This window comes from Carassius carassius, chromosome 33 (assembly GCF_963082965.1).
Source record: "Carassius carassius chromosome 33, fCarCar2.1, whole genome shotgun sequence".
Lineage (NCBI taxonomy): Eukaryota > Metazoa > Chordata > Actinopteri > Cypriniformes > Cyprinidae > Carassius > Carassius carassius.
This window is the reverse complement of record NC_081787.1, coordinates 16,526,457-16,540,745: the sequence shown is the minus strand read 5'-3', so window position 1 is coordinate 16,540,745 and position 14,289 is coordinate 16,526,457. Positions and strand designations below refer to the sequence as shown.

General features: G+C 37.6%; 1 protein-coding gene across 5 annotated transcripts in view; it reads right to left on the bottom strand.

Moving 5' to 3' along the window:
* The window catches only part of LOC132113853 (transcription factor COE3-like), a 97,072-nt gene extending 83,608 nt beyond the window's left edge, over positions 1 to 13,464 (bottom strand). For all 5 annotated transcript variants that reach the window (XM_059521877.1, XM_059521879.1, XM_059521881.1 and 2 more), the window contains exons 1-2: positions 12,955 to 13,464; positions 1,653 to 1,809 (exon numbers count right to left, since the gene is read on the bottom strand). In XM_059521877.1, coding sequence (XP_059377860.1) covers positions 1,653 to 1,809; positions 12,955 to 13,088 — 291 coding nt within the window. In that variant the 5' untranslated portion in view covers positions 13,089 to 13,464. The remainder of the gene's footprint in view (positions 1 to 1,652; positions 1,810 to 12,954) is intronic.
* Positions 13,465 to 14,289: the final 825 nt, after the last annotated feature.

Sequence of the window (14,289 nt, the reverse complement as noted above, 5' to 3'; positions counted from 1 at the left end):
CAGTACTCCAGTCATCAGTGTCATATGATCCTTCAGAAGTCTTTCTATTTTTGTGCTCATGAAAAATGTCTTATTATTATCGATGTTGAAATGTGCTGCTAATTATATTTATAAACATCTTTTAGGATTCTTTGATACACAGAAACTTCAAAAGAACATCATTTATTTGGAATAGAAATCCTTTAACTGACATTATAAAAGTCTTTACTGTCACATTTGATCATTTTAATGCATCCTTGCTGAAAAAAAAGTACTAATTCCCTTCCAAAAAATAATCAATCTTATTGACCCCTAACATTTGAACAGTAATGTAAATTTACAGTTTGGTTTCACTCTTTGGACTAAGTGTGAGGTTTACATTTAAACATCACATCCAGGCTTCAGGTGAGTTATTTTACCCTAATGTGACATCAATCCAATGAGACGCAGGAACACGACACACCCACACATGACGTCAGTCTTTCTCTGTCTCCTCACTGCCAAGTTTAATGGGAGCATCTTGGCAGCGACCCAGGGTGGAGTGGAGGAGTGTTGGGGGTGGTGCTGGGTGGGGGTTATGGCGGAGGTGAGCAGACAGTGAGGACAGAGCGCTGACCGTGCCAGCTGGCCCCCGTCCCATATGACCCATGGGCGGAGCTCTCTGTAACCTTTTACTGAGAACAACCCCCCGACACACACACCGCAGGGTGAGCAGAACTACCCTCCGAAACACACCACAGGGCTACAAAGTACAAACACAGGGCTACACTCCAGAATGGAGTTTGCGGTACCTTGAAAAGGCCAATTTTTAGAGTAATGCTTTGGGAAAGAGTAATATTTATTCCCATGATGCTGATCCAGAAAATCACACTCGAAAGATAAGCAAAAAATAAATGAACATGGAGCAACAATCCTATGTTAGTAAAAGTGGATATTTTATAATAAATTCAAATAAAAAAAGAACATTACATTTAATATTGGTAATGCAATTCTTATGACAAAAAGTGGTCTCATCGGTGCCCTCTAGACATATTATTTGGTACTGAGAATCACAATACTGTGTGATAATGTGAGTTTGATATCCAGTGCAACTGCATAAAGAAAGAAAAGATCTAATTTAATATAGAATAGATTTAAAATATAGAATATCTTACCATTATTTCTCACTATATATATATATATATATATATATATATATATATATATATATATATATATATATATATATATATATATATATATATATATATTATATATATTATATTATATTGATGAAATTATAACTGAAAAATAAAAATACACACACAAATTAAAAACACAGAGGGTTTGGGGAATTTTTTAGGAAATATGTTATGTCGTTTTTCAAATAATGTATGTATTTATGATCAAAAAGAGGTATTAACTTTATTTTGTAACTTTTTTTAACCTAAAAAAAAAATTCACATTCAGATATATTGCTAAAAAAAAAAACCTTACACATTGTTGCAGAGGATGTTGGTAAAAGTTCAAAAGTTTTATGATTTTTTTTATATATCAAAAATGCACCTAAAAACGTATTATACCATTGCACAGTACATTCTTAACATGTTCTCCAAGATCAGTATGCAACACTCCAGCATATAACAAATCCTGCTGCGTTGTGTAGCAGCATCTATTAGTGACAGAGTGCTTACTTTGTCTTTTTCCACAAAGTCCACATAGGAGGTTCTCTCGATCTCGACAGGCTGTCCCTGCCGGTCATACAGGGCCAGAACGAAGTGGAAGAAGTTTGACTTGCGCAGGTTTGAGGGAGGCTGTTTCTCATAATGGGCTCTTGCCAAACCCACACCACTACGAAAGAGAGAAAGAGAGATGGAGAGAAAGACACAGAGAGATTAATGTACTATAACGCTAATAATCATTCAAAATATGAGCTTGCAGAAACATGATTTCACAATGTTTCACAAATAAAATCTCATTGCATATAAATACATGACATTGAACAACTTTTAAAATATGTGAAAAGATATAGACTACAGGAAACACAAACAGGAGATTAGAGCTGTTACAATGAGAGATTACAGGAAATAACTGAGGTGTTAGAAAAGAGATATTTGGCTTGTTTTCTCATGCCGTGCCATGAACTCTTTTGTCTGCCCCTCTCTGCTCTGCCACCTCAACAATTGGAATCTGGCACTGAGCGGGGGACCCCGGAAGGCACCGTCTGCCTTTGCAGCTGCCAATCGCTACTGGGTACAGCTCGCCTTGGCAACTGCTGCGTTCCTCTTTCCCTCACCTGTCAGTCAAACCTGCTCGGGCCTCCCAAGGGTTCAAGCGATAGAAGCCTTTATCCTGACTCTCACACTTGAGCATCGATTAGAACACGTGGCAAACGACGGACTGACAGAGACCGAGGAACTTTGCGCAGCCCGAAAGGAGGAAGCCCGCACCTCTACGCCAACCCTGCACGTCCACCTATCAATCAAACCATCAGCCCTGGTTCACTGACGCAAACGCTGATCATCTTTCCATACCTGGATCAGTGGACACATGGGCCTCAGAGAGAGAGGAAGGCCTGGAGTAAAGGACAGAAGATTCAAATGCAGGTGGTCTATTTTTAATAGGGTGGTAATGTATGCATGTCTTTCCTCAAGAAGAAACCGATGTCAAGCACTTAATCTGACACTGTATTTTACCACATTATAATTTAACAAAGGAATACTTTTATTTATATTGATTAAATAAAATGTTTTAAACATAATATTATTATAAAAATTAAATGATACAATATAATAATAAAAATCTAATAATAAATAAATATTTATGTATTTAAATGTGATGTTGCACCACACGCAAACAGGTTTCTCGAACAGATCAAATTCAAATTTGCATCAATGTCAATGCATCAAAGTAGCATCTTAAAATATATTTACATTGACACAGCTATTTTAAATTGCAAAAATATTTATAATATTCCTGTGTGTGTGTGTGTAAGTGTGTGTGTGCGTGTGTATGTGTGTGTGTGTGTGTGTTACTGTATTTTTTATTTTTTAAAAATGCAACCTATTTAAGAATAACTGACTTACATCTTACCAACCCCAAACTTACACATGGCAGCGTACTGCATGTACGTTACTGCATATTAAGATGGGACAGGAAAAACGTTTTTTCAAATCATTAATAAAATAATGGCATCACCTTCAAGTCAAATCAAGTGGCTCGTAATATTTATGATTCCTTAAATCATCAAATTAAAAAGCGTTTAATGTTCACATACATAAATTGCAGCTGTCATAGTTAAGTCTGTTCATTAATTACTCGTTACTCTGATGAGGTGGGCTAAAATACATTTGAATCTCTAAAATATGCTCATACATAAATATTTGTTCATTTGCTGAGCTCGGGGTGGGGAGTCAGTGTTTTGGAAAGCGGCCTGCACTCTGTCTCCGCTCGCTGAGATATTCCCCCGGTACGACATTAATAAAGCCTGAGCCCTCCCCAGTACTATTAACAGGGCTTAATGCTTCGTTTGTATCCGAGCCTGGTGAAATCTCATTCGTGAAGTTGAGGTTACTACACTGAAGGCAAAAACAGCTTTAACAGAAGATGCTGTGGGATGGGGATTCAGGGAGGAGCACTTTTAAAGCGGATGACTTCAACGTAAATGGGAAATATGATCTTCTTCATCTGTAGTAATTGATTTGCAGTGAAGATCTTTAGCAGTCTGACTGGTCAGGGCGGTGCTAAGTCTGACAGATGCCCTCTAAATGCAATAAGAAAAAAGCATACAAAATAAGACAGTAAAAACAGCTTTAAAGATTAGAATTATACTGTATACTATATAATTATATTATGTGAAGAATGTTGGGTAGTCAACAGATTACTTGTCCATTAACACATTCTTTTTTATCAAAACATCAAGATTTTAGTAATTTATAGATAATTAAATTAATTATAATTATAGATAAATATACATTTATATGTTTTTCCATTTATACTACTATTATTGTATCGCACTACAAAAAAATATATAAAACATTACAAATATAATAGTTTAGCATTAAATATAGCACGTTACACAGTAGGATACATCAACAGTCTGGGCCCAAATCACTGCATGAAATGCACAAGCATACGCAAACACAAATTATCACCTTCGCATAGGAAGACAGAATTACAAAATGACACATTTGCGGGGAGCAAGAGGAAAAAAAACTGTATCACACTTAAACACACACGTATTGCATCATGAGCTCCTCTCCATTACCCCATCAGCTCAGTTACACAGCCAGGCGTCAGGTTTCTGATGGGGTGAGGGAGAGAGACATCGTTCCCGCACGCTCTCGCAAAGGCACGGATCTTTACACACAGGAAACGATCGACTCAGAAAGCTTGTTAGTGTTATTATTTTAATTATGTTGATTGCTGCCATATTCACTCCAGCAGTTATAAGTCAGAGGCAGAGGCGCGATTGGACGGCTCTCACTCCCTCTGTATTGAAATAACTGCTATTGAGGTGACGAACACACACACATAGACAGCAAAGCTGTGTAAATCAGTCGCTAACGGATGGCTTCAGCACACGGCCTTACAACAGTCTCCGTTAAACACACTGTTTGACATGTTCTCGCCACACAGTAGAGAGAAATAAAAGGAAAAAAAACATGTTAGCCAGAAACAACCCTAGTTCTTTTATTTGAATCAATAAATACAGTCTCACAGAACTGCTTTAACTATAAACCACTCATAGCAGGAGCTGAAGGGTTTGTAATGATGACATTTCAGAATACAAGAGCACTGTCTTTCTATGCAGCGGTGGCTCAGTCTGCGGCTCTTTGCACACTGCAGCCTTAATGCGATACAGCAAAGTCTAATTATGTTAAATGAAAAAAGTAACCCCAGGCTAAAATCCTCACTGCTCAAGGGCCTGAACACTTGAGGGAAATGGATACTAAGACTCAAACTCTGAAATCATCCGCTAATGAACATGCAGAGGAGAAGAACTGCCAATACACAGGACACAGCGGGATCTGCTGAGTTATTGAGGAGTTAGCTGACATGTGTGTGATTAAAAAGAGGTAAGTGATGTCTTTGCATGTACGTACATCTCAATAAAACAATTATCTCACAGTGAAAAAACACCTGATTGATCATAATGATTGCAAATATTTTATCTTTACATCAGACAGAAAACACTTTATTTTACAATATATTGGACAAGAAACATTCATTGCATTGTTGAAAAGTGTAATGAAACAAATTCAATTAATTAATACCAAATTTAATAGTCAAAGAGAGTAAAGATAATGAACAGGCTCATGTTCTCAAAAGTATTCTCTCATGCTTACCAAGGCTCCACTTATTTTATATAAAATACAGTAAAACAGCTAGTTATTATTATAATTACAATTTTGTTTCTATTTTAATGTTTTAAAATGTAACTTATTCCTGTGATGCAAAGCTTAGTTTTCAGCAGCCATTAGTGCAGTCTTCAGTTACACACTCCTTCAAAAATCATTTTAACATGCTGATTTAGTGTCAATAAACATTTCCTATTATTATCATCAATATTGAAAACTGTGTGCTGCTAAATATATTTGTGGAAACAATGATATATAGATTTTTTCAGTATTCCTTGACGAACAAAAATGTCAAAATAACAGAATTTATTTAAAGTAGAAATCTTTTGTAACATTATAAATGTCTTTACTGTCACGTTTGATCACAAAAGGACACCCTTTCTGAATAAAACCATTGATTTCTTTCAAAAAGTGTAGTGGATCAGTGTTGTATTAACTGTATTAACCAGTATTCTGTTAAAATGCCTGCGACAGATGACACAGGTAGTGTATGTGTTGCATATGGGTGGCATCTACAAGCCCTAGATCTCAGTGACATTAATCACGCCTGTGATGGACTGTGACAGAGGGAAGTCTTTAACTACAGCTCGCCTCTCTCTTTCTCTCTCTCTCTCTCTCGAACTAATGAGCCGTACAGCAGCACTCTGTTTATACAAATGTGACGCGGAAAAATCATCTCTGCCCTGGCTGAGAGCCAACGTGCTGATCCAACAAGTAAATGTTAATCACGTTCTCTCTCTCTCTTGCGCTCTTCCTTCCTCCTTTTCACTTTTTTAAGAATTTGTTGTTCTCATTTGTTGCATCCATCCTGACAGTTTCCCTCTCAGAAAGGTCTTGACGAAAAAGAAAGGTTACGAGGCTGGATGGCATCAGCTGAGATTTGGTCGATACAGCCACCGCCTTCATCAGAAGTCTGCAATGGGAGATCATTTTCTAAATTAACCGACATAAGGGAATCATATTTAATTTGACCTTTACTCTAATAAATGGCCAAATGAGAGAAGAGGAGGGGAGAAACAGAGCATGCTTGCCTTCCTGTGCTCATCAGGGCCCAAGTATTTTGAATAAGATATGCACATACTCTATGTTTACGTGGGGAGTAATTTATGCAGAAAGATACAATTACTGTGGCATACACTTGCTCATGCTTACGAGTGTGTGTGTGTGTGTGTGCCGTGCAGTGTTAGGGGTGGCAGCAGGCAGTCAGCATGGCAGCGGTATGTTTGGTTAGCGCTTATTAGCTGTGTAATAAGATTTAATGAGTTGAGGACCAAAGCACTGTAGGAGCACGGGCAGCATATTGGGATTAGAGGAGAGCAGACACAGAACGAGAAAAGGAGGAGAGAAAGAAGAGGAGGTTGTTTTGAAACCCATATCTCACTTGTGGTCAAACCGGGTCTTTTTTTTTTTTGGTTCACTTGGCCTGTTGCAATGTCATCTCTGTAGCTCTTATTCTCTCTCGACTCAAGTGTGCGGTGATTTAATTGTTCAACACAAGCCTTGTGCATTGTAAATTGTCAAAATGGGCAGTTAGATCCCCCTAAAGTATAAAAATGTGTATTTTACATGGCTGTTATCTGAGGTAAAAGCGCTGCGCCAGATGTGCTGATTGTGTTTATGGATAGTCGGCATCTTTGTTTCTTTATCGCTAATTGGATGTTATGATGTGGAATCATAGGAAAACCTTCCTGGAATGACAGAGTGCAGAGAGTAATAGAGGCATTTGTCACCGCTGCACAGTAACGGGTGGCCGTAAGTCAAAGCGAACGTGTCCGAGAGGATCTTTGCATAAAGAAAGGCCTGTCATTTCTCCATGATTTCTATTGCCACACAAACACAAACGGCCTGTCAGTCACGTCTCCCAGCAATAAGCTGGCACATACATCACCAGCTGCCTGCATCACAGCCACGGCATGCTCACTACTTCTCACACACACAAATATATAAACATACTAGCACTTTTACAGACATCAGAAAGTAGACGGTGTCTTTACATGCCTGTTCCTGACTGTGTTCCCTTAACCTCTGATGCTAAATTAGGTCAGGTTTTTTTTTTACTTAAAAAAAAATTATCTATGTATTGATATAAACCCCAAATTATGTATTTTCATTAAAATATGAATATGCCATGCAACAAAACAAACAACAACAATACAATGATATTCAAAGAAGACATAGAATTATGGTTAAAGTTCAAAAGTTATAACCTAAGGTGGTTTGTACATCTTTAAACTTGTGATAAGGTGTTTCTCATTGGATGGTGATAAAAAATATATATATATTTTTTTTTAATTAGTATATTTGTTCGTTATTATATTGAAAAAATCAAATAAGATTTTTTTTATTTAAAACTAAAATTAAAATGTCTGGAAAAGTACAATATCTAAAAGTAAAAAATTTAAGTAAAAGCTTTACAAACTACACAATTTTTTAAAATGTACAATGTTTGGTTATTTGTACTTTTGTACAATATGCTTGGTTCTCCAAAAAAAAAAAAAGAACAACAAAGAAAATCTAAACGTACAAAAAAAAAAAACTAGATATTTGTTTTTTAATGTCCCTAATCATTGGGATATTTTATCATTGTTAATTTGGGATAATCTCAATCAAAATGGAATCATGCAGTGTTTTAAAATAGTATGGGGGAGAAAAAAACTCAATATGCAAGTCAATAGGGACCAACAACTGAAGGTGAACAATCCCTTTAAACGTTTCAAACAAACACCCTGAACAACATCAGAATTTACACACACACACACACCCACACTAAAACAATAAGCCACAGTAAAGACACTCACTTTCACTTTCACGCTGCTTTTGCCTTCAGTATTTTGCTGAACAAAAAGAAGGTGCTCTGCTGAATGGCCTGTGTAGTCAGAGGGGTGGATGTGCTATCATTGCTCACTGATTGAGACTCTCAGCACGAGAGGATCTGAGTCAATAGACTCATGGCTCACTCACAGATTAGACATCTAATCAAATTCAGCCCCGTGTGTTTATCGCTCGCTGTCGTTGGAACGCTCCACAGCTGTGACAAAACGACGACACGTCACAAAATACACATAGACTCATGAACACAGACTTTTTTTATGCAAAGTAATGTTCTACAAGTGTATCATGTCATACAGGTTTTATCAGGTTTTCCTAGCTGTTGATAATGATAATAACAACAAAAATATAATGATCTATAATGCTGATTTATAATGCTGAACTTTAACAGTGAAGATTATCACACACACACAAAAACAAACTCAAACAGCTGACAGCACTGTCAGACACTGTGACACGTAGGAATCATAATACACTTCTTCTTTAATGGTAAAAGCGTATTACCAGCCAGTGCTAAACCTTTCCAGCTAATTTCTAATTTGTTCGTAATTTCACCGAGACAACTAAACCATTGCACAGTTAGAAGTTATTTCCTGGAGCTGGATGGCTAAATTACAGGCAAATGTTTCATGTGATTAGGACACTCTAATTGAAAATGTGACATAGAATTGAGCTGCCTGTCTAACGCAGAAGAGCATCAAGTGCATAAAGCAGGGAGGAAACAGGTATTTACACTGGTTACGTCCTAATTTTTTTTCTTTAATCACAGTGAATTCCTTTTTGATTATTGCATCCCGTCGAATTGCAATATATTTGTTTTTCTTTCCATCATAAGAGAATGAAAATTAGTCATGGCCTCATTGCAACTCTTCTCCTTTGGATGCCTCGATCAATGCACTTGTCACATGTCTTTCCTCAGCTGATCTCTACATAAGAGTCAGAGTTGTGTGTGTGAAGTGCTACCCCTGCACTGTGGTGTCTGTGTGTGTTTTATTAGTATTGCATTTGTGCATGTTTGCTGTAGGTTTAGCCCTGACTGCACCTGCCAGACTTGCACACACACACTAAAAAATATAGCACTCCTTTCTCTCACCCTCACTCTTGCCGCTCTGTTCTAAAAAAACTTACAGTATTTTCTAAAATCGTTAGTGGCCTACTGCTGAAATCATTAGCTGGTCACCTGTACATTTCTAATGGGGTCATTACCGAGGTGGCCCTGCAGCCGGCCGCTAATCACTAGCATGTTATTGGGCAGCTGTTTCTAAAACACTTGTTTCTCTGTGTTACATTCCAGCATGCAGGCATCGACTGAGAAAGAACAGAGTGAGACCCTATAAATCAGGTGTGTTTTGTGATACGATGAATGTTTTAGAGTATTTAAGAAAGCGGAAATGTTTTAAACTTGCCCTTTTTCTGAGTGGCTAAGTCCAATTCTTGTATTGTTAAATGTCATTGTTGCATATTTGGTTGGATTTGCAACATGCAGAAATAAAATGTATCATGCAATTACACGCAAAGGATTTTGGGAAAGTGTGGAGACAAATTACATTACTTTTTTATTTATTTATTTATTTATTTTTATATATATATAAAAATATATAATTTCCGTTCATATATATATATAGTTTTTTTTTTACCTAGAGCATGGGGGTCTGGACTTCATTAGTCTGACCCCCATTCTCCTCCAACACCCCCCCCCCTCCAGTGGACAAAACAGAGGCGACATAATTCACTTTGCCAGGTTTTACAGTGTAGGGATACAGAATCGGTGAAAGGGTCAAATGAAATCTGTTCCCCAGCTGTGCGGCCCTCTCACTCACCCCTAGGCCCAGAGAGAAGGGCAGAGAGAGAGAGAAATGCTCGGGGGGAGATGGACCCCACAAACGTACTCCTGAGCTGCCTGGGCATTACACACCCATTCAGCTAGCTACATCAGTCCAGTTTGTGTAGGAATGCAAACAATTTTAAACTGAATAAAAACTGTGCAGTGTTTCTGAACTGTGATTATTTATTAAAATAATGTGGGTAATAAGGATGGGAACATGCACGAATCCTCATTTCTGCAGAGCTATAATTCAATGCATGTTGTCCAAACAATGATTTTCCTTCTCTACTCTGACAGGACTAATCCAAAAAAAGGTTGCACTTTCCACCAAGCTCACCCCTAAACACCCACCCATCATCACCACAGCCAACACATGGTATTATTTACAGGATCACATGAAAGTTGCAAATCAAATTAAGCTCTCACTTTTGCTTCTTTTATCCACATTCACTCACTTTACTGTCTCTTACCCTTTACTTCATCCCATAAAACCCATATCCTGCCATCAGTGTATATTTGAGATTAAAATAGAACTAAAATGTGATGAAAATGCACTAGGATGAATTAAAACGAGTGTGAAAGAGAGAGCAAGAAAAAGAGCAAGAGGAGATATTTCAAGCAGCAGAAGATGTGCATGTGTTTTTTTCGCATGACAAATGTTCATAACATACTGAAACGTAAAATACTAGCAAATGAAGGATTATAATAACTATATGTTAGGCCAAATTAAAAATATGATTTTTAATAATTTAAGTAGCCTAGTTAATTTAATATTTTAGTCTTGGTTTAAGATTGCATAGTGCTTCGTGATACGTTCGCTTCTTTTGCGTTTGTATAGAATTTTGTTGTGTAAGAGGCTGATAATTGGCTAGACCAAATTATTTATTATGTGGGAACCTGTTTTACAAATGACTTTTTATGCAGCGCTGCTATATTATGGTAGAAAACACTGCTCTTTATTACACTCCATTTATAACTATCTGCATGAGAAATTATTTAAACGGGCTTGATATTTTGACCGATATATATATATTTTTTATCCTCGTTTTTTTTTATGTATATTGCTTATGCTATGCACTATGCATTGCAACTTATATGCAACACGCATATTTATTTTTCCATAAAATAAATAATTCAGAATGTGAATTTTTATCTCATGTAGGGTAATTAGATGCCCAAAAACGTTGGATTTTGTCTCTAATTAATAATAAAACATCAGCAGTTTGGTTTGCAAATACTGGTGATCTACAAGGTGCTCGCGACTTTTCCATGTTAGCGATATGACAGGGCAGGTATTTCTGCCACTTTTACATGGCACTGTAATTTTGAAACATCTCATTTATCCAGCATACACAATATGCAATATTAATATACCGCGGGGGTATATTTATCTCCGCAGTGTATTTAAGGGATTCACGAAAACATGTAAACGCAGCAGATCTCCCTCTGTAGCCTACATGTTTTAATGAAGTTTCAAACTATTTGTACATTAAAAAACGCCTCGCATACTTATGTCCTGAAGAAGTTTTTATTTCAGGATGCATCCTTTTTCACACTAGCAGAAAATAACCCGTCTCATTAAGTGCGTTTTGCTCACTTAAGTAGGCTAACATCGTAATTAATTATTAATTTATTTCAGACCACATGTTTGGCCATGCTTGATGCAGCAAATTAATTTAGCTATATAACAAATAAATACATAAAGATTTAAATGAGCTTAAATATCCGAAAATACCATCAAATAAACTAAATGAGCAATCCCAATATTCCTCAAATTCTCGCTCATTCTCTCTGTGCGTTTATAGTGACAAAAAAAATCTAACATTTTAGCCCTAAGACACACACGTGTATTTTATCACAATAAATAGTTATCTTACTTATTATTCCATTAATATGCAATTAATTTTAAAGAATTAGTGTGATGCTCTCTGTTCTTCTCTCTCCCATTTTCTCCGCTTCTATATTTTTATAACAATTTAACATGATATCACGGCCTGTGTAATAAAAAATTTGAGCTAGCTGTTTTGAGGAAATTAAATGCTCAAACTAATTTTGTCCCTCTGTATTTCTCGAAATCTCATGTCTTCTTTGAAGGGTGAGACAGAACATCCTACATCTCCTCAGTGTTTCAGCATCATTCAGGAACCCAGAAGAGAGAGAGTACATGCGGAGAAACTCCCGGTCCAAAAACTTTTCTTTTTAAACTTGTTACAAGTGCTAATTGTTTATTTTGTATGCATTATACCAGTGAAATAGAAAGACATGCTGTGGTACCTCGATTGGACTTTTCTTGGTTTTTATTATTATTATTACTATTATTATTATTATTATTTAAACAGACCTAATAGTTTTGTCTAGCGCAATAACCTCACTAACTCCACTTATCTATCGCACTTTGAGCATTCTTTAAAATCCTATAAATTATATAAATCAGAATAAATTATTCAGGATGATTTTGAAATCACCTATAGTATTGCATATTTTATTTACAAACAAAACTATAAACTCATGCTCGTTATTGATTCTCACTAGACTTCTCTTTCCCTGTGATGCACGTTAAATATCATTAGATGAGTGCGATTTTGAAATATTAATATTTTCAGGTTAAATAAAATGCCATGAGCGGGACATTCCTACACAAGACAATCTGAAAGATTTCCAGCTCTGTTTCAGCCACAGATAAATCAAGTAGAACAATGTTTTCTCATGTGTGACAGGCAGCGTAGCTAGAGTACGCCTTTCTGGAGTAGCCTTATACAGCGCATAACGATGCGCAATCAGTTTCAGCACGTCTACAACTAAATAACAGCTGACAAACTTAAAACGACCTTGTATCTGTACGAGCACTTAGATTCAAAACAATTGATTTCGAAACACTTCTAACTGTGCCCAAACGCTTCCTCTAACACGCCTCGGACGCTCTCTTTCACACACCCAACTACTTGGAATATGAACAGCTTGGAGCTTGTTGGTGATGTTTACCTTTGCGCAGCTGTGTTGGCATCTAGTATCCCCGCGCTCTGCATCCAAGAGCGCACCGGCGTCATGCCACTCGTAAGGGGCTCTTCTTTCATGGTCAAGGCTCCCCGTGGGAGACCGTCCTGGATGGAGAACATGAAAATAGCCTTCTAGGGGATGTCTCTCTACACCAGCTCGAGTGGAATAATCCTCCTTGCACCACCTGGATTAACCAAAACCAACTGAAAGGGAAAAAATCTTCCCCAAAGTGCAACAAGGGGAAAGAGGTCCTTATCCAAAGACGCGCTGCCGTATCCCTTTGGGTGTTCCCCTTTCTTTTAGATTCCAAACCCAAGTTCAGTTCACTCAAGATTAACCGCTCTCTAGTTAAAAGAGGGTGGAGAGAAGGCAAGAGCTGTGGAGAATCTCAAAGGAAACGATCAGCCGGGATCAAGCAGACCTTCTCGTCGCGGGGAGAAAGAGGGGAGAACGCGAACTTGCTCTGAAGAAGAAGGCGAACAGACGCGCACGGGATTGTGAAATGAAAAGTGGGATAAAACTGGCGACTGCTTCAAAAAGGAGTAAAATGAAATGATTACCAAACAAGAGGGAGGGATGGACCAGGGAAGGCTTGCTGTCCCTGGGGAAAAGAGGGATTGGGTAGCAAGAAATCTCATTCCCTCCCTCCCCGTCTCTTTATGCCTCCTCTGTCCCAGCGGAGCGTACCTTCTCTCGGGTTCCGCGGCTCCAGCGCTCTCGGAGGGGACAAGCGTGGATTTGACGAGGGCGGAGACTTGCCCTTAAAAGGCAAAGTCATTTACATGTCAATATTCGTTCTGAGCTCTGATTGGTCGCGGTCATCCCTTGCGTCATTTTCAAAATTCGCCGCAAAAACTCAGCTGATGTTAGTGGGACTGAGCGCTCTGGCCCTGGAAGTGGTCTCATGCCTTCCAGATTTAGCATGAAACATGCCCTTAATACCCAGGAACATTCATGATGCATTCCATACACCCAGCATAATTAAAGTATAATCAACTACAGAGCCTATCGTTTTCAAGAAGTCAAAGTTAAGCCGGGTATGATCTGAGATTATAAACAGTGACTGAATGAGAATCCTAAGCATTTACAGTAAGTAGGCTATACTTTACGTTCCCTGGTACTCAATGGAGTTTCCACAGATGACAAAAGCGCAGTAATATTCCATAACACTGTCAAACATCTGTTAATAAACTTGTCCTCCTGACTTTCCGGTTTAACATATCCTATACTCAGTAGATGAGTGAGAAGAAATATTCAAATTTGATAAAGCACGTGGTTATTTGCAGCTGCATGAACTGATAATAATATTATTATAGTATA